At 37.2% G+C, this 13,968-nt stretch overlaps 2 protein-coding genes across 2 annotated transcripts; one reads left to right on the forward strand and one right to left on the reverse strand.

Moving 5' to 3' along the window:
• The first annotated feature begins 2,455 nt into the window (after positions 1–2,455).
• LOC131629000 (uncharacterized) lies at positions 2,456–5,781 on the forward strand. The gene is made up of 3 exons (XM_058899803.1): positions 2,456–4,264; positions 4,339–4,823; positions 4,998–5,781. Exons 1-3 carry the CDS (start codon positions 2,456–2,458, stop codon positions 5,779–5,781), a joined length of 3,078 nt encoding a protein of 1,025 aa, XP_058755786.1.
• Positions 5,782–6,186: 405 nt separating this feature from the next.
• On the reverse strand, positions 6,187–6,940 carry LOC131629012 (uncharacterized). The gene is made up of 2 exons (XM_058899813.1): positions 6,565–6,940; positions 6,187–6,483 (listed from the first exon to the last, which is right to left on the reverse strand). The coding sequence occupies exons 1-2, from the start codon at positions 6,745–6,747 to the stop codon at positions 6,211–6,213; spliced, it is 456 nt and encodes a 151-aa protein (XP_058755796.1). The 5' UTR covers positions 6,748–6,940; the 3' UTR covers positions 6,187–6,210.
• Between the last annotated feature and the right edge of the window lie 7,028 nt (positions 6,941–13,968).

The raw sequence follows: 13,968 nt of genomic DNA on the forward strand, positions 1-13,968 counted from the left end.
AATATTTTTATATACGAAATTTATTATTGATCCAAATATTTTTGTAAATTTTACCAAAACAAAAATGAGGTCTGTATACGGGGAAAAAAATCTATCATTAATCTAAATATTTTTATATACGAGAAATGGTATTTATAATCAAATATTTTGATCCAAAAATGGTATACGGGAAAAAGTCTATTATTGATCTAAATATTTTTAATTATTTAATTATTATTTTTTGACGGGTACCGAACATTTTTCTAATCATTTAATTATTATTTTTTTACGGGTACCAGACATTTTTTTATACATTCAATCATTATTTTTTCACGGGTACCAGACATTTTTCTATACATTCAAATATTATTTTTTCACGGGTACCAGACATTTTTCTATACATTCAAATATTATTTTTTCACGGGTACCAGACATTTTTCTATACATTCAATTATTATTTTTTCCCGGGTACCAGATATTTTTCTAATTATTTAATTATTATTTTTTCACGGGTACCAGACATTTTTCTATACATTCAATCATTATTTTTTCACGGGTACCAGACATTTTTCTATACATTCAATTATTATTTTTTCACGGGTACCAGACATTTTTCTTATACATTCAATTATTATTTTTTTCACAGATACCCGAATTTTTCTAAACATTTAATTATTATTTTTTCACGGGTACCAAACATTTTTCTATACATTCAATCATTATTTTTTCCCGGGTACCAGACATTTTTCTATACATTCAATTATTATTTTTTCACAGATACCAGACATTTTTCTATTGAAAAAAATATATCTAAAACAAATGTGCGTCCCGTACTAGAACCCGTGCAAACGCACGGGTTTGTTACTAGTTTCTTCAAAGAGAAGAAGAGAATAAGACTGTTATTCATTGATGATGAAGATGGTGGTGACAAAAGGGGCGGCACAGAAGAAAAATTTTCCGCATTCCTTTTAATGTCCAGGTTACAAAAATGTGATACCAAGTACTTGGGCTCTAGTGGGAAAGGAGTTTCCACTAAGAACGAATCGTTCGGGTACTATTCGAGCTCAATTCTTAGTGGAAACAAGACTTGGCCAGCGAGTCATCCCTCTGAACCACGAAATTGATCATAACTTCATGAAATTACTTCTACTTGATCATTACTTCAGTTGAATTGTTTGTAATATATTCTCACTACTTCTTGAATTCGGTCTCTTCTATTTGTTAGGATATTATAACATCTCAGATATTTGTTGCACTTGGTTAACAAACATAGTTTATTATATCAAATGAGTTATAAACTTCTACTCCTCTCTCAATTGAAATGGTTAGTGATTTGGTTTCAATGCATATAGGACGGTGGTGGGCAACCAGTGAAACAAACGACCAATTAATTTGTTTATAAAAATGCTTTGTAAATATGGTATATATTTATTTATATAATGTAAAATAGTTTACTTTGTAAATATAAAGCATCATATTTCACATTCCTAATTGTTACTATTTCAGTTTTCTAATTATTTGATACGCTTTTTTGTTTTCTTTTGATTTAAGTGGTAAATTATATTTAAGATATTTATACCATAATTATTATTTTCAAAATATTAGTATTGTTTCAACAAATATTGTCGAAAAATTGCCCAAAAGAATACCATCACAATCCTAATTATTATCCCCAAGATTCTTTGCATTCTCCAAGATATTGATATCAGGTTTTTATATTTTCTGTCAATATCAATGATTCTAAAATACACTACTTTTTTTATGTTATTAAAACCTATGAAATCTTATAATCATTAGACTGGCTTTTACTTAATTATAAATTAATTAGTATATATCATTATAAAAAATATGATTTTTTCAATAAATAAATTATTAACAATTTTAATTATAAATTAAATTGGTTATATATTCAACTGATAGAAAATAATTATCTTTTAAAATAATTATATTTTAAAAATGATATACGATTCTCCACTATAAAATACCCTTTTTGGTCCCTTAAGTATACTCCAAGGTCCATTCTGGTCCCTTATCTCTAAAAAGTGTCAAAGTGATCCTTTAATTGTCCAAAAAGGACCACGTTTGTCCTTTCTGTCAGCTCCGTTAGTCAAAGTCAAAGGAAAGGCATGGGTGGCATACATGTGGCATTTACGTTTTTATCTTTATTGTCAGGTGGTTTATTTTAATTACCAGATGTGTAAATCAGCAATTGACATAAAATAGAAAGGAAAATGAAATAGAAACCTCATTGTCTCTTCGTTGGTTCTTGAAGGAAACCCTAGCGCAGCTGCCATTGACGAAACTCCAATGTCTAGTTGATGCGAACGAGAACGAAGACGACATTCAAGGTGAAAGCAAAGACGAAGACGACATCAGAGGTAAGTTTCTGCATCTCTATGGCTGGTACTCTATTATGGTTTTAATTCCATGTTTCTGAAGTTTATATCGTGCGCTTCTATTTAGGGTTTCGTTTGAAATGGACGAGTATCTAATCATTACAATCCACCATAGTGGTGAATTTGCGAGTGAGGACTTGAGAGTTTACGTAGGAGGTCAGATTGCTAAACTGAGGGTAGATGCTGATAAGTGGAGTTTTTTTGAGCTGTTAGGTAGTATCAAGGAACTAGGTTATCGAGCCATAGAAAACATATATTATAAGGATCCAACTGGTGGGATGAATATATTGGTAGATGACAGAGGGGCATTAGAGATTGCTGATTTATATAGGGTTCATCTTAGTGTTGAGGTCTTTATTAAGCACGCATTGTCCCAGGCTGTTTTTGCTGATGAAGCTGAAGTTGTGTTAGATGATATTCCACTTAATGAAATGCCACCTAATGAGATAGTAGATGAGGTAGCAGTAGAGATTGAGGAAATATTGAAGGAATTTGATGAGAGGGCCAATGATGTAGCACAGGATGATGTGAGGAGTACTGATGTAACACAAGATGGTGAGAGGGCCAATGATGTAGCACAGGATGATGTGAGGACTAATGATGTAACACAAGATGGTGAGAGGGCCAATGATGTAGCACAGGATGATGTGAGGACTAATGATGTAACACAAGATGATGAGAGGGCCAGAGATGTAGCACAAGATGATGTAAATGCAGTTGGAGCTGATAATGGACTTGTGGGTGGTGAGGTTGATGATGATTTAAGACTGACTGATGATAGTTCTGATGATAGCAACTTCGAGTATGATAGTGCAATGGAGATAGTATTTGATGATGATTCTGATGAGTATAGTACTGAACTGGAAGAGGAGGATGGAATGGACTGTGATATTGAAGATAATGAACAAATGAAAAGTAAAAAAGGAAAACAAATGTCTGATGAAAACAAAGAAGATAGTAAAGGGAGTGATAATGATAGTGAGGATCTTGGAAGTGATTGTGATAGTGATGATAGCAGTAGGGCTAGGAGAAAGAAGTGTCCAATTTTTAAGCTTTTAAAGGATATGTCCAATTACAGATGGGAAGTGGGAACATATTTTACTACAAAGGAAGATTTCAAGGAGGCAATTGTTACTTATGCAGTCCATTCTGGCAGAGATTTAAGGTTCACTAAGAATGACAAGATAAGGGTTAGGGTCAGGTGTAAGGATGGATGTGAATGGGAATCTTACTGTGCTAAGTTTCCTACTGAGGATTCATGGCAACTAAGGAAAGTAGTTGACACCCATAGCTGTAGTAGAGAGTATCATGTAAAGTTACTGAAGACAAAATGGTTGAGCAAGAGGTTACAGAATTCACTTAAAACAAACCCTAGACTGAAGCTGAAGGACATTAAGGAAAAGGTTCAGAAGAAGTGGAATGTTGGGGTCAACAAAACCAAGGCTATAAGGGCTAGGTTTGCAGCCAGAGACATGGTTGATGGGTCATTTCTAGGGGATTATACAAGGGTGTATGACTATGCACATGAGTTACTAAGATCTAACCCAGGTTCAACTGTTAAGGTTTGTGTCCAGCCTGCACAAGAAGGTTCAACTGTTGAGAATTTACATTTCAAGAGGTTGTACATATGCTTGGCAGCTTGTAAGGAGAGCTTCAAGTGGAGCAGACATTTCATAGGACTTGATGGATGTTTTTTGAAAGGCTTATGTGGAGGTCAAATACTTGCAGCTATTGGCAGAGATCCCAATGATCAAATGCTACCAATAGCATTTGCAGTTGTTGAAAGTGAAAACAAGGATAGCTGGACATGGTTCTTGGAGCTTCTTATTGATGATCTTGGTGGGAGGGAAGAGTGCCTCACATACACTTTCATTTCTGATCAACAAAAGGTATGACATTTTCATTTTACATTTTCATTTCTGATCAACAAAAATGTATGACACTTTCATTTTTTATGACTTAGGGTTTATTGCCTGCAATGGAGGAACTTCTTCCAAGAGTTGAACAGAGATTTTGTGTTAGGCATCTATACAACAATTTTAGGAAGAGGTTTGCTGGAAAAAAACTAAAGGAGATTATATGGAAAGCAGCCAAGTCAACTTACTACCAAGCTTGGGAGAGAGAGATGAAAGTAATGAAAGAGGTCAATGTAGAAGCATACAAGCACATGATGAGCACTCCTCCAAGATTTTGGAGTAGATCATACTTCAAAACTCATAACAAGTGTGATGCTGTACTGAACAATATGTCAGAAGCCTTTAATAGTGTCATATTGGAGTCAAGGGCAAAACCATTGATCACCATGGTGGAAGAGATTAGGGTATACATGATGGAAAGGTGGGCAACAAACAGGATGAGGTTTCAAAAATTAGAAGATGTTGATGTGTTACCAAACATTAAAAAGAAGATTGAAAAAACAAGTTCATACACAAATATGTGGCTTGTAAGGTAAATTCTGATTTCATTCTGATTTGAATCCTGATTTGTTAAATTCTGATTTGTTAAAGTCTGATTTGTTAAAGTCTGATTTCAATCTTGTTTGTTGAGTTTATATTGAAATAAGTTCTGAAGTAATACTGAAATAAATGCTGACTTTATTCTGATATAAATTCTAATTTTTAGGATGTCTGATGAGTTTATATTTGAAGTGAGGAATTTGGAAAACAATGCTGAAAAATTTACAGTCAATCTGAAAGATAGGACTTGTTCATGTAGAAGGTGGGAGTTGACAGGCCTCCCCTGTGTTCATTCACTATCAGCAATCAAAAGCAGGAACCAAAAGATTGATGATTATGTCCCTGAGTATTACAGGAAATCAAGATATATGCAAGTGTACCAGCCAGTTATTTTTCCAGTCAATGGCTCAAACCTATGGGAGAGGACAGAGTACCCTGATGTTCTGCCACCCAAATTTAGGAAAATGCCAGGAAGACCCAAAAAAAGGAGGAATTTGGAACAAGGTGAACTGGATGGCACAGATAGAAAGATGAGAAGAACTGGCTTCATTGTGAAGTGCAGTAGATGCAAGAAACAAGGACACAACAAACTTACTTGCAAGGTACCATCAACTACTGCACAAGCAGCTCCATCACAAGCAGCTTCATCTCAGACTACTTCTGTACAAGTATCCCAAACAGCTCCTTCAGCTCCATCACAGTCATCTCAAGCAGCTCCTTCACAATCATCTCAAGCAGCTCCATCACAATCATCCCAAGCTCAGAAGACTACTCCAAAATCAGCCAAGAAGACTACTCCTAAAGCAAAGAAGTTGGCAGTTAGAAGGCCAAATGCCCCTTTTATCCCACCTGGTCCAACCACAAGGCTGACTGCTACAAAAATAGCTATAGGTCCAACAACAAGGAGGACAACACCTACTAAAAGGGCCACACCAAAATGGAAACCATAGTCTCTTTATTTTATGTAGTGTTTTGGATCTTTAGACATCAGTTTGAATATTTTGTAATGTGTCTGAATATTTTGTGTTTTTAGAACCTGGTATGCAGTATTTTGGCCAAGTAATTTTGTGCTTTTGAACATGTGATTTCTGATGGCAAGGTTAATGTTAAAGTTAATGCAATATTTTGGCCTATAATTTTTGCCTTTTTCTGTCTTATGAATATTAGTGGTTTGTGTCCTTTAGCAAAAGTCAATACATACTTAGCAGTGTGTAACAAATCATAACATTACAACACAGCTGCCATAACATAATTTTTGCCATTGATCACTTTAAAACATTACAACACTAAACCATAACATTACAAATGACCAACACTAAAATTCGATACATGAATAAATATCAAATTCAGTACATACTAATTCATAACCTTACAACATACTAATACAGACTTTTCCAAATGACCAACACTAAAATAACACAGAAAAGCCTTTTCCAATTTTTCTCAGAATTCATCATCTTCTTCAACTCTCTTGTCTTTTGTTTTAGTCTGTCATTTGTTGCCTTAAGAGTTACCAACTCCATTTTTGCTGCATCAAGTTCAATTTGAATCTTCTCCATCCTACTATTCTGCATCTTCATATACTGGTCTTTCTCATCCATCACATCATCAAAGAACCATTGAAAATAGCCACACCCTGTTTGGGTTGAACCCTGTGAAATTCAAAATACCAATCATTCGAACCCTGCTAAGGCAATAAATGACATGAACAAACAAGTGAAGTTCGTTTTTACCTTGTAATTACGACAGCCCCAGAATTGCTTCCCGAAATTCGTGCTTGTTGAAGCCCTACGAAGCAATGCTATCTCTCCACACCCACATACGGGTCTCCATCTCAAGTTTGCAGCAAAACCATCATTCTTCGTGTTAGATTCGTATGAACATGGCCCTGCGATTGATGATGATGTCTGCTTCATTGGAAACTGGTGAACCCTAGAATTTGGGGAAGAAAGGAGGCAAACGATGAACCCTAGAATTTGGGGAAGAAATTCTGGGAACGATGAAGAAGAGAACGTTGAAGAACGATGAAGAAGAGAACGTTTATATCATTCCACGTCACCTGCCACGTATACAGACCTAACGTCCGTTTGTGCCATTTGGACAGAAAGGACAAACGTGGTCCTTTTTGGACAATTAAAGGATCACTTTGACCCTTATTAGAGATAAGGGACCAGAATGGACCTTGGGGTATAATTAAGGGACCAAAAAGGGTATTTTGCCTAAATTTTAATAGGAAATAAATTTCAAGTTTAAATTTGAATAGAAAATAATTATTCACTAAATATACAAGAATTTGAAAACTGTAACATTCACATTATTATTAATATGAGAAAATAATTTGAAACTAACTTTAAGTTCTAAATTTAAATAGATTAAATTACTATTAAAAAAAATATTAACTATTGTTTTAGTTTCGAAAATCAAAATGTTAGTCATTATTATAGGCATGCGCGACGGACCGAACCTATTTTTTTCTAACGGGCCGACAAAATATTTACTTAAATTAAACAGATATTAGAGATTATATGTTTAATAACTTATGAATTACTATAGCATATAACTTAAAAATTACTACACAAATTTAACAAACTTAATATTATTCAATTCATTAAATTTAATCAAATTATTAAACCAATATGTTTTTTTTTGTGGATAATATGTTTTATTTTATAATATTTGTTAATAGAAATTGTAAAATTAAAATTATAAAGAATTATAAATATTATAGCAATGCCCGACGGGTTAAACCTGTTTTTCTACTACTACAACTTGATAAATTAAATTAATATTTGTATGACAATCAACATTGAAATTTTTTCTGTTAATTCGTATAAATTAATATACATTTTTTAACCATAACTATATAATATTTATTTAATACTTATATCGATTTTACGCGACCTGTGCTAAGTGATAACTCAAGTTTCATGGTCAATTTGTGTGAAATTCGGAACCCTGATATGCTAAAGTGCTACCATAATTTTTTTTTTCTTTTGACACAAGTCACAAGTGCTACCATGATATTAGCATGAGTTTAATGAGTCAATAAGTTAATGGACAATCAAATGAGATGTGTAGATTAATCAAGTGATTAGGACAACTTAATAATGAAATAATACTCTCACTATTTTTTTATTATAAATTGTTTTAGATTTTTTACATGTATTAAAAAAAATATAATCATTGTTGTTGTTCAGGTCTAGGCCGAGCAGGCCCAACACTTATACCAGGGTCGAGCAGGCCTAATCCTTGAGATGAGACCGAGCAGGCCTATTCACGTTTCAGGCCCATTAACGCGTATACTAACCGTTACAAGCGTCAAACTCACGCGCCCCTTAAAGAGTATGTGGTCCAACCCACTAGCGCAGGATTCAGGCAACTCCCTCCGAACCTTACGTTTTGTTCATCCAAAATATGAGTCATTCGCTGACTCACCCCTACCACGTAGGACTCTGGCAGTTTCCTAGCACGTGGGCCTCCAATGGATCCGACCCAATTGAGATATCTTGGCCCAGCGCCGGGGGCGACCCTCTTTCACTAGAGGATCAAGTATTCATTATTCACTCTATCACACCTTTTCTGTACTTGCTCTCCCTGCTCTCATACTTACTTTAGCATCGAAGTACCTTACAAGTACACCCCCCAGTTCGCAAAAGTCCAGCATGTTGCAGGCCTTGACGATCCATATGATCAGGTGAGATCAGTAGTGCCGTTTGTGGGAAACTCTTGCTTTCCCATCTTTTCTGAGCAATAAGATCAAAGCAACTCTGTCCAATATTCGATCGTCATGGTCAGCAACAACAACAACACCCACCCAAACGGTGACCCTTTTGGTCTAGACCCGCTGCTCTAGAATCATACCACTGACGGGCAGGCTCAACCTAGGCACGGCGAGGCGGACTCGAGAGACGGACAACCAGCCTCGTCCTCGACGCAAGCCTCTCGCCGGCTCCAAAACCAGCAGGACGACAATCCTTTCACCCACGTGGACGTCTTAGTACCCGAGAACGCTGATCCGGCCACAACACTCCTGCTCTCCGCCATCAACCAGACCAACCACATCTTGTTCTAGCTGAATTAGAGAATCATCACGCTGGAAAAGAAGCACCAGAGAAGAACCCATCAATACAGGTCATATACGCCTTTTCCTCAACGAAATAACACTCCGTCCCCAAGACGAGGACAACAAGATTCTGAAATTCCCCCACCACGACCACGTAAATGTGGTCCCGTGCTGGAGAGAAAAATTCCAGAAAAGAAGCGAGAGCGTACTCCCCCGGGGAGAAGCGCCACTCTCCAGCTCTGAAGAAAAAAGCTCACGAGAAAAAACGGCCACGATGCCCTCCCCGGCGTCGCCATCACGGCCCTCGGAGAGGATATTCCCTCTCGCCTGTATGAAGCGACGAGGATAACTTTCGCAGTCTTTTATCCGAAGAAATCAGAAGGGCTTAGCTACCAAAAGGGATGGAGAAACCGCCCTTGCTAGATCCCTATGATGGAACCACCGACCCTGACGAACATATCCTCTACATCGAGGCTGTCATGGACTACCACGTGGTCCAAGGATCCATCAAGTGTCGCCCTTTTCCTACAACCCTTAGGAAAGGCTCCATGACATGGTACCGGAACCTTCCCCCCAACTCCATACACTTGTGGGGAGATCTGAAGACCCTATTCTCCAACCATTTCACTGCTTCCCGATGACATACCAAGTCCGAAGCGTCCCTAGAGGCCATTGTCTAGGGAGCCGATGAACCCCTCCGAGCATACCTCAATAGGTTCAACCGAGAAGCTATCCAGGTCCAGACTACCGACCAGATGAAGAAATACCTCCTCGACTGCATTTCGAACCCCGACAACGACTTCAAAAAGGCTATCAGGATCGAGAAAGTCCACTCTATGGACACCCTCCTCCCCAAGACGCAAGCTTACATCGCTTACGAGGAGAAAGAAGCAGCAACCAAACGAGGGTCGATGAGTCAAGATATTCCTCAGAGCTCGAGGGACGACGACCTTCCTTCTCACTGAGGAGGAGAAAAAAGAAAGGATGACAGGTCTCGTGAAGCAACAGATCAAAGGGGACCCTCTGGTCGTTTCACCGAGTACACACCAATAAACGCTTCCCGCAAGCGTATCTTGGCAGAATGCAAGAGCACTGACTTCAAGAACTCCAGCATACGAGTTACCAAGCCCAGTTATGCCCGACCTAGGGCCGCCGATCTAAATGGTACAGATATCACAAGAGCCACTGTCACATCACCGAAGACTGCATCCACCTTAAAGATGCAATCGAGACTCTAATCAAAGAAGGAAGGCTCTCAAAGTACACCAAAAGGGGCGAGGCTCCTCGGCGAGAAACTCGAGAGACAAATAACCCCGAGGAGAATAGATCCCCTGATCCTGGACCTATCCAAGTTGCTCTTAGCATCTCCCGACCAGAAGATTTTCTTCCCTTAAAAGAACTTACTGCTACATTTAGCCGCTGGGAAAAATTCCCTACGGCAACGGTCATCTCGAATGGAGGCGACACCGGCCTGATTACAATCGGCTCGGTGAAAAGAAAGTTTGACGAGCTAATCAGCGCCAACTCGTAATTGGGTCCAACCCTCAGCAAGTTCAAAGGGAAATCTGAGCCTACCACGTTTTACCTCTAGGAGCTACCCGGGGTGCCCCCAACGCCAACAATCCCTTACTCATTCGGGTAAGAATGACCAACTTTAATATCCGCGGAATCTTAGTTGACGAAGGAAGCTCCGTCGACATAATGTATTCTCAGCTGTTCAAGAGACTCCAACTCAACAACTCCCACCTAACTCCATATGTGGGGTCTGACCTCCAATGTTTCAATGACACTACGACCAAACCTTGGGGATTCGTCAAACTGATTGTCATCCTCGGGAAAAGCGAAGCGTCGAGACAAGTTAAGGCTTAATTTCTAGTTATAGACTGCCCACCACTCTACAACTACATTGTGGGCCGACCAACACTGGTTGAACTAACCGCGGTCCCTTCCACGGTTCACCTCAAAATGAAGTTCTACACAAAGAGGGGACGCGTCACCGCGGTGAACGGGGACATCGAAGCTGCAAGAAGAGTTTTTGACGCGTCTCCCCTACTTTAAAATTATCTATGCTACTTTATCAATATATTTTTTTTAGGTTTTACTTCTCAATAATTTCTCAGTCGCTTCGTTCATTTTTTTACGGTTTACTTAACTTTGTTTAACAACCTATGGTTTAAATTTGGCTGATTTTCATGTTCAGTTTCATTGTTCACAAGGTTTCTGTTTCCATATCCTAAGATAATTTTATATGCTTCCTTTTGTTTCATTTCAAGTATGCTCATTTAAACTTTTTACAAGTATGCTTATCATTATGATTTCCACTCAATCTATAGAACATTATGATGGTAAGGCCCTCTTGATGGACTTGAGACTACACACACAAGAGGGGGTGAACTGTGTGGTTTGAAAAAACAAATCTATGAAAAAACAAAATATAAACTATTGTGATGCAATTCTAACACAAAACACTATTACCCGACAACGTCGCCATTTTGTTGACGCAGTAAAGCGGCAAGCAAAAGATTTGGAAGTATTACTCTGGGATTTATCGTGTCCACGGAGACCAATGAGATAAGAATGCCATTCAATGGTTTCCTCGTTTTTGAGCTCGGGTTTAAATGAACTAAAAGTAAAAAGTATAAACAGGAAAATAAACACACCCTTCAGAGAGAATAACTTATCAGGCATGAATATACACTACATGTCACAAACTTAAATCTATTGATCGGTTGCACTCAACCTACAATACTCATCAAAATCATCATGTATCTCTCACATCAGTGATCATTTCTGCAACACCTACGAGACGTATCACAGCCAAGGTTATGTCTAACACAAAGTTACGAGAACAACCGTATTCTTGCGTCGGCGATCTCACGCGCGAAACTCAAACACGGAAGCATTAAGCTTTGATACACAAGTGATTGTTAGCTCTAACCCTATCTCTATAATTGAGAAACTAATAAATTTCTTCCCTAATCGAGACTTGTGATGTCTATTTCTACAATATCCCAAATTCAAACATAAATATAAAAGATCAAGGAAAGCAACAAGATTGATTTGTAAAGCAGATTTTATACAACACCATGATCAACAAATATACATATGTTTAGAGTAAATATACAAACAAGACCCAACAAAAGAGAAATACACAAAGATGAAGAGAAATAAATCAAACATCTCACGGGTTGTCAGCTCCGGTTGATGAAAAATCTACTTCCGATCATCCAAATACAAGACCCGATTGTTGTTTTCTAAGCTAATCTAACAAAAAATGACATGGAATCGAATTGGGACACAAATCCCCCCAAAACCATTATCTAACACTAATGCTAGAAATGGAAATATAAACACAAAATTTCATAGCCGCGCTTAGCGGGCTTTCCTTTATTAACACATCAAACCGCTCTTGAGGAAAATATCTGGGTTTGCAAAAGTGACCGCGCTAAGCGCGCTTGCGAACTCAGCTCTGCCACTGGAATGCAAAATGGTAGTCTGCTAGAGATGGGGCTTAACGCCACCAGTCCTTATTTTCTCCAAAACTGCGTATTTGAAGCCGTGTCTTCGACACTTTATTACTCGAGGCTCCGATACGTTCCAATATCTATAAAATGAATGAATAACGGTCAAACGGTACATAAATGAATCAAAAACTTAAATAAAAAGTATTATGTACAAATATAACGAAAACGTACGCATTGACCACAAGTTGGGGAAAAAATTGATAAGTGCCGCAAAACTATATACAAAAATAACTACAATTTGACACTTATCAACAAACGTGGGTAAATGTAAGTTTGCGGGATGGAAAGATGGGCCTTAAGCCTAGGGATGAGAATGGGCCAGACCGACCTACAGGGCCTATAGTCTAGCCTTTTAAGGCCAGACCAGACCTATTTGATAAAAAAGCCAGACTTAGGTTTTTTTAAAAGCCTATTTAATTACAAGGCCAAAATTAGACTATTAAGAAAGCCTATAAATTCTTATAGACCGGTCTTATGAAGTCTTAAAAATAGTCTAAATAGGTTGGTCTATATATGCATATATATTAGAAAAAAATGTTAAATAAATTGGTATATATATGCATATATATTAGAAAATGTTAAATGGACCGACATAAATATTCATATATAGGCCGACTTATAAGGCTTCTTAAGTAATACGAATTAATTGAAAACCTTAACGAGAAAGAAGCTTTTAATTAGGCTTTCAGGTCAGTTCAGACTTTTAAAAAGTCAGACCAGACTGAAAAAAAGAGCCTATAGTAGGCCATAGGCCAGACTCAGACCTTGTAAGTTTATTGTAATCCAGACTCAGACCCAGTATTTTAAAAACCGGACCGGCCGGTCGGACCGATTGAACTAGAAACCGGTCGGGTAACCGGTCTGGTTTGATTGCTGGATCGGATATGTCATTGAACCGGTGTGAACCGGTAAAACCAGAAAAACCGACGGTTTTCCAGAACTGGTGGTTTAAATGCATTTTTTTTAAAAAACTTAAAACAACATTATTTTAATTATTTTAATGAAAAATTAAAATAAAAAATAAAAGAAAAATAAATAATAAATAAAAAAAATATTTCGGATGTAGTTATTTTTGTTGCAGATGATTTTGATATTGAAGAAGGAGATACCAACATTTAAATAATTTTTTCTTTGAAATTAAATTTAGTAGACAATGAAGTTACTTTATTATAATTTAATCAATTAGATTATTTTGCGATTAAATTTTGTTTGCAAATTTATACTTTGTAATTTTGTACTATTTTATAATGTGTGATAACTATGTTTAAAATTTGAATTTAAATTATGAACTTGTGAATTTATTTAGGATATGATATTTTTTTTTAAAGTTAAGTCCCAGTTATATATTGTAGAGACTGAATCATCATGTTCGACATGTTTTATACCCATATAGTTCTGGTATAACAACCCGTCTATTCAACCGAGTTATCCGGTTTAGTCATGCGGTGCGACCAGTGACCCAGTGGTTCGACCAATAAACCAGTGACCAAGTACCCTCACCGGTTTGATGTCCGATCCGGTTTTTAAAACACTGCTCAATCCTTATAAAG

Source organism: Vicia villosa, unplaced genomic scaffold (genome assembly GCF_029867415.1).
Source record: "Vicia villosa cultivar HV-30 ecotype Madison, WI unplaced genomic scaffold, Vvil1.0 ctg.000494F_1_1, whole genome shotgun sequence".
NCBI lineage: Eukaryota > Viridiplantae > Streptophyta > Magnoliopsida > Fabales > Fabaceae > Vicia > Vicia villosa.